Source organism: Lactuca virosa, chromosome 5, assembly GCF_052849685.1.
Source record: "Lactuca virosa cultivar CGN04683 chromosome 5, Lactuca_virosa_CGN04683_v6, whole genome shotgun sequence".
Classification (NCBI taxonomy): domain Eukaryota; kingdom Viridiplantae; phylum Streptophyta; class Magnoliopsida; order Asterales; family Asteraceae; genus Lactuca; species Lactuca virosa.
In genome coordinates this window covers 412,938,054-412,961,007 of record NC_136430.1, presented here as the reverse complement: position 1 = coordinate 412,961,007, position 22,954 = coordinate 412,938,054, and the positions used below count along the sequence as shown (strand labels likewise).

At 34.0% G+C, this 22,954-nt stretch overlaps 1 protein-coding gene across 1 annotated transcript; it reads left to right on the top strand.

The window, feature by feature from the left end:
• Nucleotides 1–16,774: 16,774 nt before the first annotated feature.
• On the top strand, nt 16,775–18,539 carry LOC145111928 (zeatin O-xylosyltransferase-like). The gene is made up of 2 exons (XM_079048162.1): nt 16,775–18,293; nt 18,406–18,539. Exon 1 carries the CDS (start codon nt 16,789–16,791, stop codon nt 18,178–18,180), a length of 1,392 nt encoding a protein of 463 aa, XP_078904288.1. The 5' UTR covers nt 16,775–16,788; the 3' UTR covers nt 18,181–18,293; nt 18,406–18,539.
• Nucleotides 18,540–22,954: the final 4,415 nt, after the last annotated feature.

The following is a 22,954-nucleotide window of genomic DNA, read 5'->3' as shown; positions in this document are numbered from 1 at the left end:
AATTATAATATTTTGGATCAATTCATTTTAAATCATATTATTAGGATGATAATATTTTCAACCAAGTCAAGTTTTGAATCATAAGAAATTATAAATCATAACATTTGTTATTCATAATCTTTTCGGATAAAAAATAAGGATCGTAAACTTTTTGAATCATAACTTTTTTTGGATCAAATATTTTACAAATGTTTATGATTCAAAAGGTTTATGATTGCGACATCACCAATTTCACGGTCATTTTAAAATTTTATTTATGCTTATTTAAAAATCAGAGTTTCCATTTTAAAGAAATATGTTGCAGAATTTGTTCCTAGAAAACATGATAAATATATTATCAAAGCATTTCCAAAGAATTGTATTTTGTTTATATTAAAACTTTGGGATGTCATTGTCAATACAGAAACATAAGCATAAACAGACCTTACATTCATTTACACTAATGATTTACATCTCCTTTAATCTCTCAGTGTAATGTGTCCTCATATCGATACCTGTGATACAAATGACCGAGTGGGTCAGGTTGGGAAACCTGGTGAGTACATAGGGATTTCAATCCCACAATGTTATATATATATATATATATATATATATATATATATATATATATATATGCTTTAGAACTCACAATATATACAATTTCACCTCATATAAGCAATTTTACCCACCCCGTCGATCCTCACAACGACACGATCTATACTCTCGGATCTAAAATTAACCTCTTTACCTAATCCATACTCCAGGACCAGGTATGTCTAATCCATACTCTCGGATCAATAACTATGCCCATTCCATACTCTCGGACTAGGGAGAATTGACTATGTCTAATCCATGCTCCCGGATTAATGACAGTTAACTATGTCCTCTCCATACTCTCGGACTAAGGACAAATGACTATGTCTAATCCATGCTTTCGGATCCATAACAATTTTTAAAGTTCGATCCTCCGTGTATATCTCACCTGTACTCATAAGGAGATACTACCCGATATTCATCTCAATTAATTTAGGCTTATTCTGTACCCTAAATTATCATATATTATCATATATGCTCTTAACATGTATTTCAGGCAATAACAAATATTTCACACACAAAGATATATTTTGATACTTTAATCAATACTTGTATTAAAATCATGTTCATGAAAGGGACTATGCACTCATTTTTTAAAGTGATGATTCCAAACTCGGGCAGCGCTTCGCTTCTAACAATTTTATTCTCCTTCGACGAAATCAAGTATCATTACCGCTAGATTTTAGTCTAATATTTATAGCGACTATTTAATAGCGTTATTGTTTTATAAGTGTTAAACAATATTTTTCAACCACTATGAACAGACAGGGGTCAGACATGAAATACCGGAGGGCAGGACCATTTTGGCATTATAACACTTCTGAAATCCAACAACCCTATGCGGCCCTTCAAACCAGATTTTCCATACCGCGAGTAGTTAAAAGATATTAGAATAACACTTTGTACATTATATTTTATAATATATTTTTTTATAAGTTCATAATTACGATGTTGAACTTAAACATAAGCTATACTTAAAGTAGGGTAAACATAACTCACTTACTAGGAGGTTTGGCTAGGAACCGGGCTCTGCGGGGGCAGAAGTTCAGAGCCGAAATCTCTTCTTCTCAGAGCCTCTTAGCACTTGGGAAGTACTAAGGGTTGGGAGGGGTTTAGAGAGAAGTTAGAGAGAGAGAAGGGTTGAGGTGTGAAGAAAATGGGAGAACCTCGCATGCTATTTATAGGCTAGAACTTGGCTCAACTCGGTGAGTTTTGGGCCTCCAAATCGTCGTGTTGGTGTGCCACATGTCACCATATGGTGGCACAGGCGTAGGGAGGAAGCAATGGTCAAGATTGTGCCACGTGTCACTCGCAGATTACTCCAAAAACTATTTATCTTCTAAAATCCGCAACTTTTGCATACGAGCTCCGTTTTTGACGTTCTTTATATCCACGCGTAGGTATTGACAAGATATACAACTCTCGTTTTGATTCCATTGGCTAATTATCGGCTGATTTTAAATTTAACAGTATGAGAAGATTACACTGTTTAACGACCGTGTAAAATTCGTAACTTCTACATACGGACTCCGTTTTCAACTGTCTTTTTATCGTTGAACTCCTATTAATGAGATATTCAATCCTCATTTAGGTTGTTCAGCTAAAAATTGATCGATCTAAAATTCGATTTCCGGGCTGTGCACTGATATGCTAAATCTTAGAAAAATCATAACTTCCTCATACGAAGTCAGATTTGGACGTTCTTTTTATGCACGTTCTCGGTTTAACATATACTACGACTTTTGTTTAGATCGCTAAGGTTAAAAAATATTTTATCGCAAACTCATTTTTTAAGATTCCCGGTGTCATGTCGGTTTTGTCGTAAAACTTCGACGGGTCATAACTTCTTCGTTATAGCTCGGATTTCAACGTTCTTTATATGTACGGAACCCTTGTGACATATACTATGACTTAGTTAAAATTATTTACTCTAAATAATCTTTTATCAAAAAATCATTTTTGACGCTTATTGTCTCTAAATTGACTAGCCCGAATTTGCAGGCGTTACAATGATCCAAAAAGTATGTAGTGTTTATATATCCAAATTATAAGAGGAATAAAAAAGGTTTTAAATCATAACTATGATCCATAACTTAATATGATCCAAACATTTTATGATTTTTTATGATGAACAATTCATACAATATGCATCATAAAGGTTTGCATCATAACTATTAATAAATGAAATTTAGTTAAGAGGTAAACTTTTATGTTGCAAGATGTCTATGATCCAAAACCTATGATCAAAAGGTTTTGGATCATGACTATGATCCATAACTTAATATGGTCCAAACGTTTTCTGATTATTTATGATGGACAATTCATATAATATGCATCATAAAGGTTTATACCATAACTATTAATAATTAAAATTTAATTAAGAGGTAAACTTTTATGCTGCAAGAAGTCTATTAAACTTTGATCAATAATTTCTATGATTCAAAGCGATTTTATTACGATGACCAATTTATATAAGACCGATCATCAAAATTCTCACGATAACTATTAATAACTACCGTTTAAGATCCAAAGTTATGGGATATAATTATGTATGATTCAAATAGGAGACATGAATCATAAAGTAAGTTTTGGATCATGATATGATCCAAAATTATATAACCCATAAATCTATTTTTATAAAATAACATAAGATGATGGATTATAGAACTTTCTATAAGATGGACAATTTCAATAAGTTGGGAAATTTCAATAATATGGACAAAAACATGATCCAAATTACTCATCATAATTCATAAACTTTCAGTAAGATGGAAATTTTTTATAAAACGGAACATAAAACTTTATAACACGAATTATAAACATACAAACTACTATCTTTCATATCCAAATTCATATATTAGTAAAACCTAACAATATACCTTACTTATATTTACAAATTAAAGGATAAAAACTAAAACATCAAAGATGTTGCCAAAGAAATCACTTTAACTTAAACATACTGCTCCATAAAGTTGTGTACATACCATTCAAAGTTGTGATTCTGCCACACCCCCATCCGATGGCGAAAATGCTGGGATGGTGACTTAGATCACATAGCATATATTAAACAATATAGCATTCACTTAAAGTATTACACCACCAAATCATACTTATATCTTACATTATAACATGATTCACTACGAATCTTCATAGATGCAAAAAGAGGACATAAGACATAATTTATAACATAAACATAAGTTGACGATTCCATACTCCTTGCGTAGAGATCCTGCCTTATTTTCCTGAGAATACATGTTAAAATATTATATATATTTTTGGATGAAAAATATATAGATTTGCATGGAAAAAGTTGCATATGAATGAAATAACAATATTTAGTTATTTTTCGAGACAACAAAATAATCATTTTTCTCTTTTCGAGCTTTGTGTAATTATCATAAGATTCATAAGAAATTTATAACTTTATTAGATCTTTGGATATCTGAAACTTCATATGTTAGATGTAACATCCATAAATTTCATAAAAAAATTTAGAACTTTTTCAAGCATCCAAAAACCATTACTTATTACAAAATGTTTTCAAAATAGTTTCATATCAGAGTATCCCAGAAATCAAAATCATAAAACTTGAGGAGGTGCACGATCAAGACTTCGCCTTCCCGTGATCATCCGAAGTACCTGAAACAAAATCCAAAACTATAAGCCCGAAGCTTAGTGAGTTCCCCTAAAATACCAACGCCATACAAACCATAACAATATCATAACAAATAACATGAATATAGAGTCTACAGTATGACTGGACCGCCCTCACCGGGACTTCAGTCTGTCTGGCCCACTCTCAGAACCTTCAGCATGTCTGGTCCGCCCTACCGGGCCTTCAGTGTGTCTGGACCGTTCTTTGGGCCTTCGGCCTGACTGGTACGCCCTATTGGGCCTTCAGTCTATCCGGGCCCCTAGGTATGTTGGCCTATAGCACAAATCAATACCGCCTCAACCCACCCCCACACATACAATCAACACATAGACATCAAACGCTAGCTAGCATGTATTAACTGTCAGACAGATCTAACAGATCACTAATCGTAGCATCATCCTATATACCAGGATACCGACCTAACAAGTCACTAAACATAGCATCATCCTATATACCAGGATACATATCTAACAGATCATTAAGCATATCGTCATGCGATAACCAGGATAACAATCCAAAAGGGCCGACATTGGTGCCTTCGACCCTGTTAGTATAGTGAGGAAAACTCACCTCACAAGTAGTGCTGAACCGATAAGTTGAATCCCAACTCATAGCTCCACTCTCAACTGCCTGTAACCACCACACGAATGATTCCATTAGAATCCCAAATTACCAAAATACCCTCAGAAGTGAAACTTGGTCAAGCATGGTCAAAGTCAACGGTCAAGGTCAACAGTCCCTGTTGACCCAACTCGTCGAGTTCATCTACAGACTCGCCGAGTTCCTTCACATCTCAGAAGATCGTGAAAAGTTCGAGACAACTCGCCGAGTTACCCGAGTAACTCGTCGAGTTCTTCAGTGTTCAGAAGACTGGTAAACCCTATCCAACTCGTCGAGTTGGCTAAGCAACTCATCGAGTTTTCTTGTCTTAACATGTTCAGCCCTTTCCAGTCGACTCCAAGGCCCCAAACTACAGATCTAGCCTCTTAGGACTAAGATACCACATAAAGTTGTTAACTTTACGTGCATGCAAGACCTCAAAGGAGTTAAAACACTAAAACTAAGCTTAATAAGAGGTTTAGGGCATGGAGGAGGGCCAAGACTAGATAAAGTGGGCAACTTTTTGTTCACGAAGGCCTAGAGGTGTCCAGATCTGAAACCACATCCTCTGGACAAGCTCAAATTCGAGAATGACTCCATTTTGCACCAAAAATTACCATATACTTTCATAAGAGGAGTTCTAAGAAATGGAAAGCCAAGGTAAAGACTTTTTTACCTCTAAATGGTTGCTAACACAGAGTAGATGTCGGATCTACTGCTTCTCCCTTTGCTCCAACCTCTTCAAGCTCCAAGTTCCTTCACAACCACACCAAAATCACTCTCCAAGGCTCTCACACACACTCAAGAAGGTATAAGGCTCCAACTAGGGTTTCTCTGGACTGTAAGGTGATAAGGGAGGCCGATGAGGGGACTTAAGGTCCTTTAAATAGGATGCAAACCCTAAAAATTAGGTTTTTCATGCACAACCTCAACTCGTCGAGTTGGGGTCCTCTAACTCGTCGAGTAGGTTCCATAAACCACGCGACCTGATCAGTTTCTACACGACGAGTTGGGGCCTCCAACTCGTCGAGTAGGTCTTAAATGATGTATAAAAATTCTTGAAATTCATACCCAGGAGTCGGTATGTTACATTAGATCATTACTAACGGTTTTCATATCTGTTAGTTCGAACTCTACGAGGTCTTAGTAAGGTAAACTCCTCTTATTCTCCTTGATTCTTTACCGAATCATGCTAACGGTTCCTTTGGGGACAAATGGAGTATTAGTAAAGTAAAATCCTCTTACTTTCCTCGATCCTTCACTGAATCATGCTAACGGTTCCTTTGAGGACAAATGGGGTATTAGTAAGGTAAACTCCTCTTACTTTCCTTGATCCTTTACCGAATCATACATTATTTGGGTTTTCAGGTTTATACAATGACTTATAACCGAACTTATGACACCACACTCTGCACCGACACTTAATAGTGCATGCTCGAGCCATTCCCTTGGAGTACACAAGGGAATGTTAACAAAAGGTACTAACATCAATGCCAAAAATCCATCTTGTCAGACGTAGTTGTAGGTAGCAACTCCCAGGCGGTCGGTCTAACCATATAAGGTCAATATTATAACACTTATCCTTGTCGTTAGTCATTCTCTACAGATTAACAATTATAATCAGGTGGGCTTTTACCAAGGAACCTTGTGGTTTCAGGTCTTAACCTATGAAATGGTTCGTACCAGAATGCTTGGATATAATTGGTTCTAATGGCGAATGTAGTTATTCTATCCCAAACCTTTGTTGTTACTATTTTTATGAAATATTATAATAGTTTGTCGTTGAAATATACAACAGTTGGCAAGGCCAACCACCTTTGGAATTTATACATTAGTCGCATTTTGTTTTCGTATTATAAGTATGGTTATTCATAATAGTTGTGTATTCGACTTTACTTGAAAACTAGTGGTTTTAATATTATGCAATTTTCCATCAACGAGTCAATACGACGTTTATTTTTAAGTAAACAACTTTTCACCCGATAGCCACCGGTTTCATATTTCTCGTAGTCCTTTTTACATCGCCATAAATCAATTATACAATATTTCATTTTTAGCCGTATGAATATATACATATACATACTTGTATTTTAAGTTGTGTTCCATGATATTGTTGAAACATACATTTCATGTATATATATTATTTGAAGGAAACCTCTATCGTATTTACCGAATACTCACTTATACTTTTATATCATGCAATCTACTACATTATTTCATAAACCCATATACTTATAATATTCGATTTTTATAACACTTCCTAGTTATGACTATCACTACTATTAACTAATTGATCACAACTTTGTTATTTTTCCCAAACAACAACCATGATTTTTCTTTTAATACATGTCTTAGTAGTTTGCATATATATACTTTCATGATATTATTATTAAGAAAAACCAATGATTTTCTTAACTTAGCAAATATACATATTATAGTATTTTTAACAAGTTTTTCACAACATATACGTATACTTTTCCATATTTATTGCTTTCAAAATCGACACACATGTATCCCCCAATAAGTTTATATATTAGATGAAAAATATGTAGATTTGCATGGAAAAACTTGCATACAAATAAAATAACAATCTTTAGTTATTTTTCGAGACAACAAAATAATCATTTTTCTCTTTTCGAGCTTTGTGTAATTATCATAAGATTCATAAGAAATTTATAAGTTTATTAGATTTTTGGATATCTGAAACTTCATATGTTAGATCATTACTAACGGTTTGTATATTTGTTAGTTCGAACTCTACGAGGTCTTAGTAAGGTAAACTCCTCTTACTCTCCTTGATTCTTTACCGAATCATGCTAACAGTTCCTTTTGGGACAAATGAGGTATTATTAAGGTAAACTCCTCTTACTTTCCTTGATCCTTCACCGAATCATGCTAACGGTTCCTTTGAGGACAAATGGGGTATTAGTAAGGTAAACTCCTCTTACTTTCTTTGATACTTTACGAAATCGTACATTATTTGGGTTTTCAGGTTTATACAATGACTTATAACCGAACTTATGACACCACACTCTGCATCGACACTTAATAGTGCATGCTCGAGCCATTCCCTTGGAGTACACAACGGAATGTTAACAAAAGGTACTAACGTCAACGCCAAAAATCCATCTTGTCAGACGTAGTTGTAGCTAGCAACTCCCAGGAGGGCGGTCTAACCATATAAGGTCAATATTATAACACTTATACTTGTCGTTAGTCATTCTCTGCAGTTTAACGGTTATAATCAGGTGGACTTTTACCAAGGAACCTTGTGGTTTCGGGTCTTAACCTATGAAATGGTTTGTATCAGAATGCTTGGATATAATTAGTTCTAATGGTGAATGTAGTTATTCTATCCCTAACCTTTGTTGTTACTATTTTTATGAAATATTATAATCGTTTGTCGTTGAAGTATACAACACTTGGCAAGGCCAACCACCTTTGGAATTTATAAATTAGTCGCATTTTATTTTCGTATTATAAATATGGTTATTCATAATAATTGTGTATTCGACTTTACTTGAAAACTAGTGGTTTTAATATTATGCAATTTTCCATCAACGAGTTAATACGACCTTTATTTTTAAGTAAACAACTTTTCACCCGATAGCCACCGGTTTCATATTTCTCGTAGTCCTTTTTACATCGCCATAAATCAATTATACAATATTTCATTTTTAGCCGTGTATATATATATATATATATATATATATATATATATATATATATATATATATATATATATATATATATATATATATATATATATACTTGTATTTTAAACTGTGTTCCATGATATTGTTGAAACATACATGTCATGTATATATATTATTTGAAGGAAATCTCGATCGTATTTACCGAATACTCACTACAAGAAATTAGAGTATTACCGGCGACGGGCGTCGCCGCTAAAGGTCGAAAATGTCGCCGCTAAAGGGTCGCGGCTATTGGTTCGTTGCTAATGCTCCTTGTCGCCGCTATTGCCTTCTGACGGTGCTAAAGGCGCGTCGCTGCTAATACTATCTGTCGCCATTAAAAGTGTCGCCGCTATTTATATGTATTTGTATACATACAAATACACATACATACATAATACACATACAAAATACACATACAAAAACACATACACATACAGAATTATACAAAATACACATATACATATAAATGATCATACAAAAACACATATACATACATAAAAATACACTCAAGATACACATATACATACAAATGCAAATACAAATATATATCTACATCTACAAACACAAAATACACATACAAATACACATCTAAAATATCAAAATTATCAAAATTTCGTCATGAACAGTGGTGGTGGCGGTATACTCCGGCAAGAACGGTGGGGGTCTCAAAATTCCGACAATCAACACAATTTTAGTAGGGAGAAGAGAAAAGGAAAAGAAAAAGGGGGAAAATGGAGAGTAAGAGGGGTGAAATATCGAAGATTTCGGTGATCGTCGGTCGATGGTGGATAGCAGAGAGAAGAGAGAAGAAGGGAAAACACAGAAGTAGATCAGGGAAGAAAGTGAGGACGAAGCTGATTTTATTGTCGACGATCTTTAGCGGCGACGCCTTTAGCGGCGACGGGCGGCCTTTAGCGGCGACACATCGGAGGGAAAACAATCTGGGGTTTCCTACATCGTTGGATCATTGCTTAAATCGACGGATGGGGTTGAAATGACGCGGATCGCCAGAACAAGCAATAGCGGCGACACCTTTAGCGGCGACGGGTAGCCTTTAGCGGCGACACACCAGAGGGAAAATAACGCGAGTTTTTCTACGTCCTCCTAGTCGTTGGATCATCGCCTAAATCGACAGTTAGGGTTGAAATCACGCGGATCGCCAACATAAGCCTTTAGCGGCGACAAAAAACGCGTTTGTTTGATGTCGCCGCTAAAAGTGGTCGTCGCTGCTAAAGGTGTCGCCGTTATTGCCTGTTATTCTTGTAGTGTACCCACTTATACTTTTATATCATGCAATCTACTACATTATTTCATAAACCCATATACTTATAATATTCTATTTTTATAACACTTCCTAGTTATGACTATCACTACTATTAACTAATTGATCACAACTTTGTTATTTTCCCAAACAACAACTTTGATTTTTCTTTTAATAAATGTCTTAGCAGTTTGCATATATATACTTTCATGATATTATTATTAAGAAAAACCAATGATTTTCTTAACTTAGCAAATATACATATTATAGTATTTTTAACAAGTTTTTCACAACATATACGCATACTTTGCCATATTTATTTCTTTCAAAATCGACACACATGTATCCCCCCAATAAGTTTAAATAATTAAAAAGTGGGGCCATAGGAACTCACCCTAGTTGCGTGAGTCGGGATTGATGAGTTTTTCATGAACTTGAGCCCGGAACGAGTTCTACACTTCAAAGCCTCGGGTTTGATCTAAACATAATAAAAACAGAAAAGGATTGAAGTATAACAATTTAGGAAGTCGTCTTGAGACCATGACTGTCGCCAGAGATGCACCCGCCGCCGGCCACGGTGGCGCGTGACGGCTGTTTTGTGATCCATTGACTGAAAAACGACAATAACGGAAAGAGTTTATCACCTAAGACTTAATGGTCAAACCCGAAGGTGATGAGTGAACCGTTTGATGATCGAAACAAGTGAGAAAAGGGAGAAGACCGGTGGTGATCGATATCCTTTTTCCTCCGGTGAACCAACGCACAACACTAGTTGTGTTTCATGACTGCTTCTTCTGAGTGGACCATCTTATCAGAGGGGTGTTTAGGCTCGATATTCAGATGGTATATATGGGTAAAAGGAGGTGAGATGGTGGCTTATATCGGAGGCAGCAGCCTCCGGTTGGCTGTTGATTTCTTCCGGTAAAGTTGCACCACCGAGAGAGAGGAGGCTGTGAGATTGGAGGTGAATGAATGAGAGGTGGGGGTTAGTTGGAAGATATATAATCAGATTTTGGGAAGCTTAGATTGTACCATTCTCAATCTTGGAAGATATGAGAGAGTACATCACAATATTTTTGTAGATATTGTGCATGTGTGTGCATGGTGAAAGAGAATTCGAGAGAGAGAACAGAGTAGAGTCTTGTAGAAGATGTTTGCAGCCACAAGTTAGTTTATTTGGATATCTTCGAATATTTGGAAGTACCATACATGATATTCACTAGATATTGTACATGTGTGCATGGTAAGGTAAATCGAGAGGGGGAAAGAGAGAAGAAAGAATATGAAGTATTATATTTGTGTTAGTTTGTACAAGCAAGGTATGTATTTACTTAGATTTTGCTTCCAAGTGATGTAGATTGTACAAAGAAAGATATTGAAGATATGAGAGTACTAGCATGCGCATCTTCTTAAATATATTGTTTATGTGTAGAGTATGTGTGTGTATATGTAATATCGTTTAAAGAGGGAATGAAGAGAAAGCTTGTGAAGAATCAAGTTGGTATACTCCTTGCACATGCACATATATATATATATATATATATATATATATATATATATATATATATATATATATATATATATATATATATATATAACACTTGTTTCATTTAAGAAAGCCAAGGTAGGTTTGTGTATGTACCATGCATCATATTTCATCTAATCCCATGTATGTACATATATATTTGAGTATGCCATGCAATAGTTTCGATTTTTCCTCTTATACAATTATATATATATATATATATATATATATATATATATATATATATATATATCGACTCCAAGCCTTAATACATATTTATGTATTTTTTCTATCACTTTAACTATATATATATATATATATATATATATATATATATATATATATATATATATATATCGATTCTTGGTTTTCGTATTTTGTTCCTAACTCATATATATTTAAAAAATGGCGATTATATGTATATGTGCTTACAAGAGTTAATTTTATAACATATCTTTTCTAGTTGAAATCCTACAAACCAACGTTATGTTTTACCTGCTTGACCTAGTCTTCTCAACCTTCACGAGAATTGACTGATGCTTAATTTTGACCGAAATTTGGCAATTGTTACATATTCCTTCTTGTTGTCCATGCCAGTTAGGGTCCATAGCTCTAAACTTTAACTCAAAACCTAAATTATATAAAAGAGGAATCATGTAAAATAGTTGGTATATGTGAAATCCTCATTTTCACGGTTAGAAAAGACCGATTTTGTTTATGCTTTATAAAAATCAGAGTACATCTTTTAATAAAAACGTTGCGGAATTTGTTCTCAGAAAAAACATGATAAATATGTTATCAAAGCATTTCCGAAGAAATATATTTTTTATCCATTTTAAAAAATTTGGGATGTCATCGTCAATACAGAAACATAAGCATAAACAGATCTTACATTCATTTACACTAGTGATCTACATCTCTTTTAAATCCCTCAGTGTAAAGTAGCTTCATATCGACACCTGTGATATAAATAAGCTTGAGTGGGTCAGGTTGGGAAACCTGGTGAGTACATAGGGTTTTCAACCCACAATAATTTAATTATTATGTTTAAACATCAAACAATCAACCCAATTACCCATCCCCATTATCTTCCTTACTCTTAACGATCTACCCTAAGAATCATCTATCCTGCATTCGTTCATTTCGAAGCCCATTGCTTCCAGGGTTTATATGATAGGCACTAAGTCCATAGCTGCCAATGCTTGTTCGTAAAGCACTAATTCCATAGCTGCTAAAGTTCATTCATCGGGTACTAAATCCATAGCTACCAGTGTTAAGCTAATAGGTACTAAATCCATAGCTACCAACGTTTATTTAACAGGTACTAAGTCCATAGCTACCAACGTTTATCTAACAGGTACTAAGTCCATAGCTACCAATGTTTATTCGATAGACACTAAGTCCATAGCTGCCGATGTTATTTGTTAGGCACTAAGTCTATAGCTGCCAATGTTCACTCATATCATCTTTCATCTCTCATCATTCATCTACCCATGCTTTACCCAACATATTCGTAGATATAAAATACATATACAGTTTAAATTATATAAAACATGTATAAAATCGTTCATCCAGCATAGAAAGCAAGTATTCAAATAATATGCACACATAGCACGTAATTTATATAAAATACTTCATATCTATGTGTAAGATGAAAGTAACTATGCACTCACTTGTTAAAGTGATGATTCCAAACTCGGACAGCGCTTCACTTCTTAACAATATAATTTCCTTCGACGAAACCTATTATTATTACCACTAGATTTTAGTCTAATATTTAACGTGACTAATTATTAGTCTTAGCATTATTATTATTATTATTATTATTATTATTATTATTATTATTATTATTATATAAGCGTTTAAACAATATTTTCCAACCACTATGTACAGACATGGACCAGAAATAAAACACCGGAGGGCACTACCATTTTGGCATATAGCACTTCTGAAATCCAACAACCCTATGCGGCCCTTTAAACCAGTTTCCCAGTACCGCGAGTAGTTAAAAAAGATATTATAACGACACTTATATAAGTCATAATAATAGCCCAAATATTTATTATAAGTTCATAATAACAATACTAATTTTAAATATAAGTTATATTTAAAATATGGTAAGCATAACTTACTTACAAGAGAGTTTTAGCTAGGAGTCGGGCTCTGCAGGGGCAGAACTTCGTCGCTGAATCTTTCTAAGAAAGATTGTTGCAGCGTTTCAGCGCTCACCTTACTATACTAAAACTACAGAAAGAGAAGTCGAATCACGAGGGACCGAAATGCTCGGGGGATAAGAAGGGAAAGACTTTTGAATTAAGAGAATGGTGCAAGAAATATGAGAGCTAGAGGCTCTTATTTATAGTGATTGAATATTCAAAAACTACCCTCCATAGTTACTTAATGACCTTGTAGTTATATAAATGACTAAACACCCTTTTATAATACTATTTTAAATAGATTTAATGATATTTGTACTAAACTAATGTTGAAAGTACTCAACACTAGTCTTATAACGACCGCATCGTCGATGCCTTTCTAACGATATATACATATGTATATGTATGTATACGTATATATGATTTACACTTTATTTTAATACGTAAATGTGCTATTAAAAATTATAACTCGTTCATACAAACTTCGTTTTTGACGTTCTTTATATACATGCGTAGCTATCGACGAGATATACAACTTTCGTTTAGACTCCGTCGGCTAATTTTGAATTTATATTTTTGTCCATTTTTTTATAAAATTAAATGATTTTGCTAAAATCATAACTCTCTCGTACGGAATCCGTTTTTGGCATTCTTTTTTTCAAAATTCATATTTTAAGGAGTACTACGATTTTCATTTTGGTCGGATTAGCTAAAAGTCAACCATTCTCTTCGTAGCTTTTTACGTCATACATTCGTTGTGCGCGACTGACTTTTATATCTTATAAAAACCATATCTAATTCATACGGATTCGGATTTCGACGAAATTTATATTTTCGGGATCGGGACGACGAATACTTCCTAAATATATAATATATATATATATATATATATATATATATATATATATATATATATATATATATATATATATGTTTTGACACACTTATTTTTACGATTTACGGACGATTTGACTGATTTTTCATATTTTATTATATTATAATAATCATAAAACATATAATATTCAAGTAATTATTCTTTATTACGCCGAATAGGTTACAATTGTTAACCCTAACTATTACTTTGGTTAAGATTATTTATCCTAGATAATCTTCTATATAAAAAAAATCATTTTTAACGCTTATTATTTTAATTGAGTAGCCCGAATCTGCGGGTGTTACAACATAAATATTATTTTAAGTAAAAAGGTGACATATAAAACAATATGAAAACATCAATATTAAAAAAGTATAATGATCATAATCTGAAGAACATTCTCATTTTCACTGTTGAAGAGACTTTAAAAAAGATCTGTGATACAATCTTTCATGTTAATGTGGATCTAATTAGCCACATCGTCCTAAAGCCATATCAATTTTAGTTAGCAAGCTATAAAATTTCAAGACTTTTATCATATTTATGAACCGATAATAAAAACATGAGTTAGCTTTCAACCAAGATTTACTATCAATAATGCATTTAAACTCCGAGAAGAACAAAAGATGAAACACAAAATACTAACAAAAAAACCAAAACTTGTTTTAGAAACTAGGGTTTCAAACAAAAAGAACGCTATAAAGAAAACACAATAATCAAGGAAAAAACGTTCAAATCGAGTTTACTTGCTTCCATTAACTTAGGAACTATAACATAAATGTGTAATAGATCTCAAAGTTTGATGATATTAAAAGAACAAAAGCTTAAATACTAAGTTTCAGATTGATTTTCAAACAAATTAAGTAAGTACAAGTAAAAGAAGATCAAAGATGAAACAAAAAGTAACAAAAACCCCGAAAACACTTCTAAAACTAGGGTTTCAAACAAAAAAACGAAGAAACATTTTAAAAACAGAAATAATCAAAGAAGAGGTACTCAAATCAAGTTTACCTTGTTACATTGACTTCAAATCTATGTTCAACCAGTCTTAGTGTTCGAAGAAATTGAAAGAAAAAAGGTAAAATACAAAGATCTGGAGTAATTTCCATAATAAACATCGATTTCAGATGAGTTTATGAGATTTGAAACGAAATTTAAATACAATTTAGTAGATTTGAGAGAGACGGAGGAGAAAAGAAGAAAGAAAGCTGCCAATAAAGAATTTTTTGCTGAAGCACTTGAATTAGGGTTTTCTAATGCATTATTGACAAGTTTGTCCTTAAATAGTTTTCCCTTAAGAAGAAAAGCAGAAAAAGTTATCAATAATTTTAAAATTGCCACCGCAAATTTGAAATGAAAAAAGAAAAAATCTGATTTACCATAGCCACACATATTTCAAAATCAATGGTCAAAAAGTGTCCTCGCGGTTCCTACCGTTTTTTGGGTTTCTATCCGATCCTATATATATATATATATATATATATATATATATATATATATATATATATATATATATATATATATATATATATCACAGGTAAATGTCATTGGTCGGTTTCGATGGGTCGATTTGTCGATTTTAAGTGTGGGTGGGTTTCTCGATTTGGATGGGTCTGTTTTGGATAAAAACTGATTTTTCGGTTTTTAAAAATTTTAAAAGCTAACCGTTGGTTTTGCTTCGATTTCGGTTTCATCGGTTTTGATCGGTGTATTGGTTTAGATTTGCTTACCCCTAACAAGTATAAATACAAAACAAATACATAATAGCCAAACATGGGCTGGCGTGCCTATACTAATACAATACATATGGGCTAATATTTACACATATATTATAGGGCTAAAAGATTCTTATTGGTTTTTAATTTGTAGATAGAGCATAGTAGGAGCATATCAACAACTTGTACAAACACAATAAAAATCATTTGGAGATATGAAAAAATTGAGGGATGGGAGATATGCATATCATAATTTATATTTGGTTCTGACAATGTACATATTCCTGTGATTCAGATTCCATTCTTTAAATAGAATAAAAAAAGGTAAATATATAACAATAATAATATATTTGATGTATACTAATTTTTATTTTAAAGAATACACTTTATTACATAAATTAACAATGTGCTTTTGTTTTTATCAAATATAAGACAAAAATGTCTTGCTCACGGATAGGTAATAGACACAAGGCAAACGCCAATTTGATTTTACTAACGTTTACATTAATTAATACTAATATTTTAAGATAAATTAAACTTATCTCCTTGTCAAGTATCATTTGAAATGTTAATGTTTCTAGAAGACATCAAGAACTTAAGACGGCAAAACTTTTGTCGTTAATTCAACATGTCATTGATGACATCTTCATGGCTTCATAATTAAAACCATTACATATTCATATATAAATATGCAACAATCACAAAAACTTGATAACCTACTTATAATCAACATGGAAACGAAAGAAATGGTGGTGTTAGTGGTGCCGTTTGTAGCACAAGGTCATCTCAACCAACTCCTCCACCTCTCCCGTCTTCTTTCCTCTTATAATCTACCAATCCATATCGTCGGCACCACCACCCACAACCGCCAAGCAAAGCTTCGTATCCATGGTTGGGATCCCACCTCCGCCACTAATATTCATTTCCATGAGTTTGAGACACCCAACTTCGAATCCCCTCCTCCAGACCCTAATGCTTCCGACAAATTCCCTTCACACCTTCTTCCATCATTCCATCTACCATCTCATCTTCGTGAACCTTTTGCAAAACTATTGGCTGATATTGCTCCCACAACCAGGCGAGTTATCATCATTCATGACTATCTAATGAGCTTAGTCGTTCAAGATGTAGTTTCATATGAAAATGCAGAAGCTTATGTCTTCCATTGTGCTTCGGCTTTTACCACGTTCTCGTACTTGTGGGAAGAGAAAGGAAAACCATGCTTAGAGGATGATGATGAATCATACAAGCATCTCACAAAGGTCCCTGCTTTTGAAGGTACTATACCAGCAGAATTTATAGAATTCATTACGAGTCATCAAGTCTGCAATACGTTTAATTCGGGAAATCTTCATGACACATGCAACGTTTTCGATAGGAAATTCATCGACTTTCTTGCGAAAGAAGGATTGTCTGGAAGTACAAAGCAATGGGCTATGGGTCCTTTTAATCCAGTGGCCATAAGCGATAAAGAAAACCTTGGGAAACGTCACATGTCGCTAGAATGGCTTGACAAACAAGCTCAAGACTCTGTGATATATGTTTCTTTTGGCACAACGACTTCATTGTCCGATGATGAGATCCGAGAACTAGCTAATGGTTTAGAGAAAAGCAAACAAAAGTTTATTTGGGTTATACGAGATGCTGATAAAGGAGATATTTTCAATGGTGAAGTTAGGAGAGTTGAATTGCCTAAAGGATTTGAAGAGCGACTTCAAGAAAAAGGATTGGTGGTGAGAGAATGGGCACCCCAATTAGAGATACTGTCTCACCCTTCAACAGGTGGATTTATGAGTCACTGTGGCTGGAACTCGAGTATGGAGAGCATCACCATGGGAGTTCCTATGGCTACATGGCCAATGCATTCAGATCAACCAAGAAATGCTGTACTAGTAACAGAGGTGCTAAAGACTGGCATAAGCGTAAGGGATTGGGAGCTTCGTGGTGAGCTAGTAACGTCTTCAACTATTGAAACAAGTATTCGGAAATTGATGGCTTCTGATGAGGGAGATGCCATAAGGAAGAGAGCTGCTAAACTTGGCGATGATGTTAGGCGGTCGGTAGAAAAAGGTGGAGTAACACGCATGGAGATAGATTCATTTATTGCTCATATTACTAGATAGGATTTGTGTCCCTACTTAAAAAAAGCTTTGTTACTTTGTGTATTCTCAAGAGAAGTAGTAAGAAAACAAGAGAATCCATAAATTTCTTATGGAAAAGGTTGCACTAAATCAATGTAAGGGGTTCAATGTAATAGTTATATTCTATCATATTAAATTAATTTGAATTTATTATTTTGTTAATATAAAGAAAAAAAAAGAGTTAGATGTATACTTTCATCCATGTAGGACAAACCAAGGACACGAAAAAGTTAATTTGGAAGTGGTGTTTCCAGTGGCGGACGGGTGAGTAACGCGTAAGAATCTGCCTTTGGGAGGGGAACAACACCTGGAAACGGCTGCTAATACCTATTGCATTTCGAAAATTCCAAAGGCTCCACCACATGATCCGCCCGAGGAGGGGCTCGCGTCTGATTAGCTAGTTGGTGAGGTATTCTTATTAACAAACGTAATATATGAATAGTCAATCAATATATCAACCAACTAATTTCTTGTAACATTGATCACTAAAAACTATTGCATTTCGAAAATTCCAAAGGCTCCACCACATGATCATGACTATATATAGAATCCATACTTGTTCTTTTCATATTGGAAAGAGGAACCGTGTCAATCCAATGAATAACATCTTCGGGATTCATAAAAACCGAAATATTCACACCACTTTCCAATAAATCTCCAAAGATCCAACGCCACTTGACATGAAATGAAAACATGAGTGTTGTCTTCGATATCTAAATTGCATATGCCACACCCAATAGTTAGAATATCCATGCCTTTCAAATCCAAGTTTAACCTAGTAGGAAGTCTCGTTTGCCGTTTCGCCAATTTAAAATGTTTAATTTACTTAGAATGAACTTATTACACCTTGTAGGAATGGTACCTTCCGGGAGAATATAATTGTCTATACCTCTTCTAGCTTCCGAAATCATTAAACTATCATTGACACCAGAATTCCAAACCCACCAATCTTTTAAACTCGTAAGGTGCAACTAAGAAGTAACTCACTTAACTGTTGAACAAGAGAAATAAGAGTTCATGTAATAATCGGCCTAGTCCAATCCTACTCCCACGTGACTTCATTCCATCTATCGTTTATAATACAATCTTTTTTCGTTTCTAAAACATACAATCTTGGAAATTGTCTCATCAAAGTGTTGTCTCCTATCCATTGATAACATAGAAGACCTATCTCCAATAACCCTTTAATGACATTATTAACAACAATCTCAGATTCATGCACTTGGTTAATTGTACCAATAATCTTGGACCAAACCCCCTTAGTCGACATAGCTCTAAGTCGACTCGATCCAAATCCCCCCTATCATACATGAAGACATATTATTGTTGAGAAACACCATTTCCATTTGAACAAAAGGTCCTTATTAAACGTATCTAAAGATCCAATATCCAAACCACCATTAATTTGATTAGCCAATACAACATCCCAATTAATCCAATGAAGTTTTCTATCACCTTAGTCCTCACCCCAAAAAAACATATCTCTCAATTTCTCTAGATATTTATTGACAACACCATGCATGCGAAATAATGACATATAATAAATACATAGGCAGCCCAACACCGAGTTCAACATCATAAATCGACCCTTAGTAGAAGGTAACTTGATTTTCCAGGAAGAAAGCCTTTGTTTAAATATATTTATGACACTTTACCATCCTGAAAACCATGACATCGTAGCCTCAATTGGTAAGCCCAAATTCAAAAGGCAACTTGTACGCATTTACACCTGTTAGAACTGCTAATCGTTCCACATAAGGAAATGGAACATTAACACCGAAAATATTTGATTTTTGCAAGTTCACTTGTGGGCTCGAAACCATTAAGAATCAATAGAGAATACCAATCAAATTAATGATATTTTCCTTACTCCAGTCGCCAAAAAATAATGCATCATTAGCATAAAGAAGATGTGAAAGATGTAAATTATCAATTCCTAGATAAATACCTCTATATAATCCAACTTCTACCGCATCTTCCATTGCAACATGCAATCCTTCCATTTCCTGTATGAAGAAGAAAGGAGATTGGGGATCTCCTTGTCTCAACCCATATTTTACAAGGGAACTCGTCAGTATGGCATCTATTAAACAAGATAGATGAATGAACATTAGATAGAAAAGCTCTAATTAAGTAACTCCATTTCTCAAAGAAAACCATGAATGACATTATTGTAAAAAGAAAATCCCAAGAAATCAAATCATAAGTTTTCTCTAAATCAACTTTAAATATCATGAGTTTTACTTCTTCAACTTACACCAATCAACCACTTAATTTATAACAACCGACCCAACTTTAAATATCATGAGTTTTTCTTCTTCAACTTACACCAATCAAGCACTTAATTTGCAACAACCGACCCATCAAGGATTTGTCTTTCTTTAATGAAAGTCGACTGCTATGAACTCACCATTATATCAACCATATTTGCTAATCAAAGTGCTAAAAGCTTTGCAATGATCTTATACTGGATGACAATAAGAGTAATGGGTCGATAATCTTTGATACCAAGAGGATTTATCATCTTAGGAATCAAGGTGATAAAAGAAGAATTACAACCATAAGGGATATGATTCGAATTAAAAACTCTAATACGAAGGTATAAATGTCATGCAGAAGTAAGTCCTAATACCTTACGACAAAAGCAAAAGTAAAACCATATGGTTCTAGTGCCTTGTCACTTCTACACATCCATAAAGCATCCTACACTTCCTCAATGGATGGAACTACATCCAACATATGTGTCTCATCCGAGTCTAAACTTTTAAAAGAAGAGCTACGCGTATTCCACCGAACCCCATTAAACTTCTTAAACATCTTCTTGTAGTATTGTACAAATTAGGATTTAACCCTATTAGATTGTGTGACCGGCTCATCATCCACCCATATACCTTTATTAGTTTTTTTTTCATTTGATAATCGATGAAAATAATTTGTAGTTTCATTTCCTTCCATGAACCACTTAATTTTACATTTTTGAGCCACATCACTACATTCACTCTTCTCCATATCATATAATTGGGCAAGGATTTTTTTTGTCACTCTATATCAAACAAAACATCTGAGAGTCGAGACCATCTTGCATGAGCTTATCAATCTCCGATAACCTACACTTGACCTCTATCTTCTCGGTTTTTGCAACAATATTGAAAGAACACTTCAATTCCTTGGTTTTAGCTTTAAGAAAATTTAATTTATCTTTGAAATAAATAAGATAATTTAAATTATCTCCTTGAAAATCAGCCCATGCATTTCGAACAACCTCATCAAAGACGTCAATATCTAACCATGAATCAAAAAACCGAAATGGGGACGACCCATAATCATGCGAAGTGTTCTTAAAAAGTATGGGGATATGGTATGAGATCGCTCTATCCAACACAAACACCATAATCTCATCAAATCCATTAATATCTTTCTTTTTGGGTTGGCGATGATGGGGAAGGAGCGGTGTGTTTGAGCAAGTGTGACCATCTGATAGTTTATTAACTTGAAATTAATAAGTGTATTTATCTTTTATAGCCCTTAACTGCCATTTGCAATTTTTCACAAGTAAAATATCTCCCAACCCGTCTTTTGTAGATTTTCTCACTCTTATTTGAAACCCCCAATAACACATTTGAATCCAAATTTAAGCTTAATGTCTTCTTTACTTTTGAAGAGTTGAAAATGCTTCACATAAGAAGAATAATTATGGGATACACCACCTTTAGGTTTTTGTTTTGATAATCCAGGAAAAGGTAAGGGTTTAGGCATCCCCCGATGATCGATTTGTGTTTCTTTAGAATCTGAAAAATAATAAGTATACTTTTCCTGCCGAGATTTTGGGGCTTGCGGAGCTCAGTTTCATCTTCTTTAGATTCAGTCTCATCCCCAACAAATTCAGTGAAGCTATGGAATTATTCAACAGGCTCTTAATGTGGAATTATATTACAATCATCAACCAAGAACATGAGTTTTGTCTGATCATATGTAGATTCATCAACATAAAAAGTTGGACCAACATCATCAAAAACCTTACATTTATACCTAAAATCACACGTTCTACAAATCCATTGTAACAAGGAACATGATTTAATGTCATAGGTAATAAATTACAAATTTGGTTACTTTCGGAACCGAAAGACCCATTACCACCATAATGATTCCCCTTGAAAATCGATTAAGACCAGTTTCCATAACATGATTAACAACAAATAGTTATACTGTGGTAGAAGACATACTACTAACAAAACTACGAAAATATTTGACATCACTATCGTCAAGAATCTACATAACTATGTTTGATATAATATATTGGAAATATAGACTTATTTGATTAGTATGTAACGTGGGCTAGGAAGCAACTAACGTAATTCATCCACAAAAATTTGATATTACTACTTATATCTACACCAAAGCATGTGTAGTCTAGAGCAATATAATACATATATCTATTGATTCATTTTCACTGCCTTCTACTACTGGTACTCTAAAAAACATCCTTATATGTACTTATTTTTTTAGTATCCAAAAGTTTTATGGGTTTATGCAGCAATAATGATAATACAAATACCCTAATATTATTAGTCTGGAACATTACTCCAGAATGCACGTTGTTGCTATGTGGAGTCCTGGATGCTTGTCTGGCTATCCCATCGTGGGCTTCCTCCAATGAGCAGTCTAGGCAACACGTATAATGTTAACAAAAGGTAGGTTAGAAAGCCATACCGATGGTGGAACCTCGATATTTCTCTCTGATTCCTAAGTTATATGT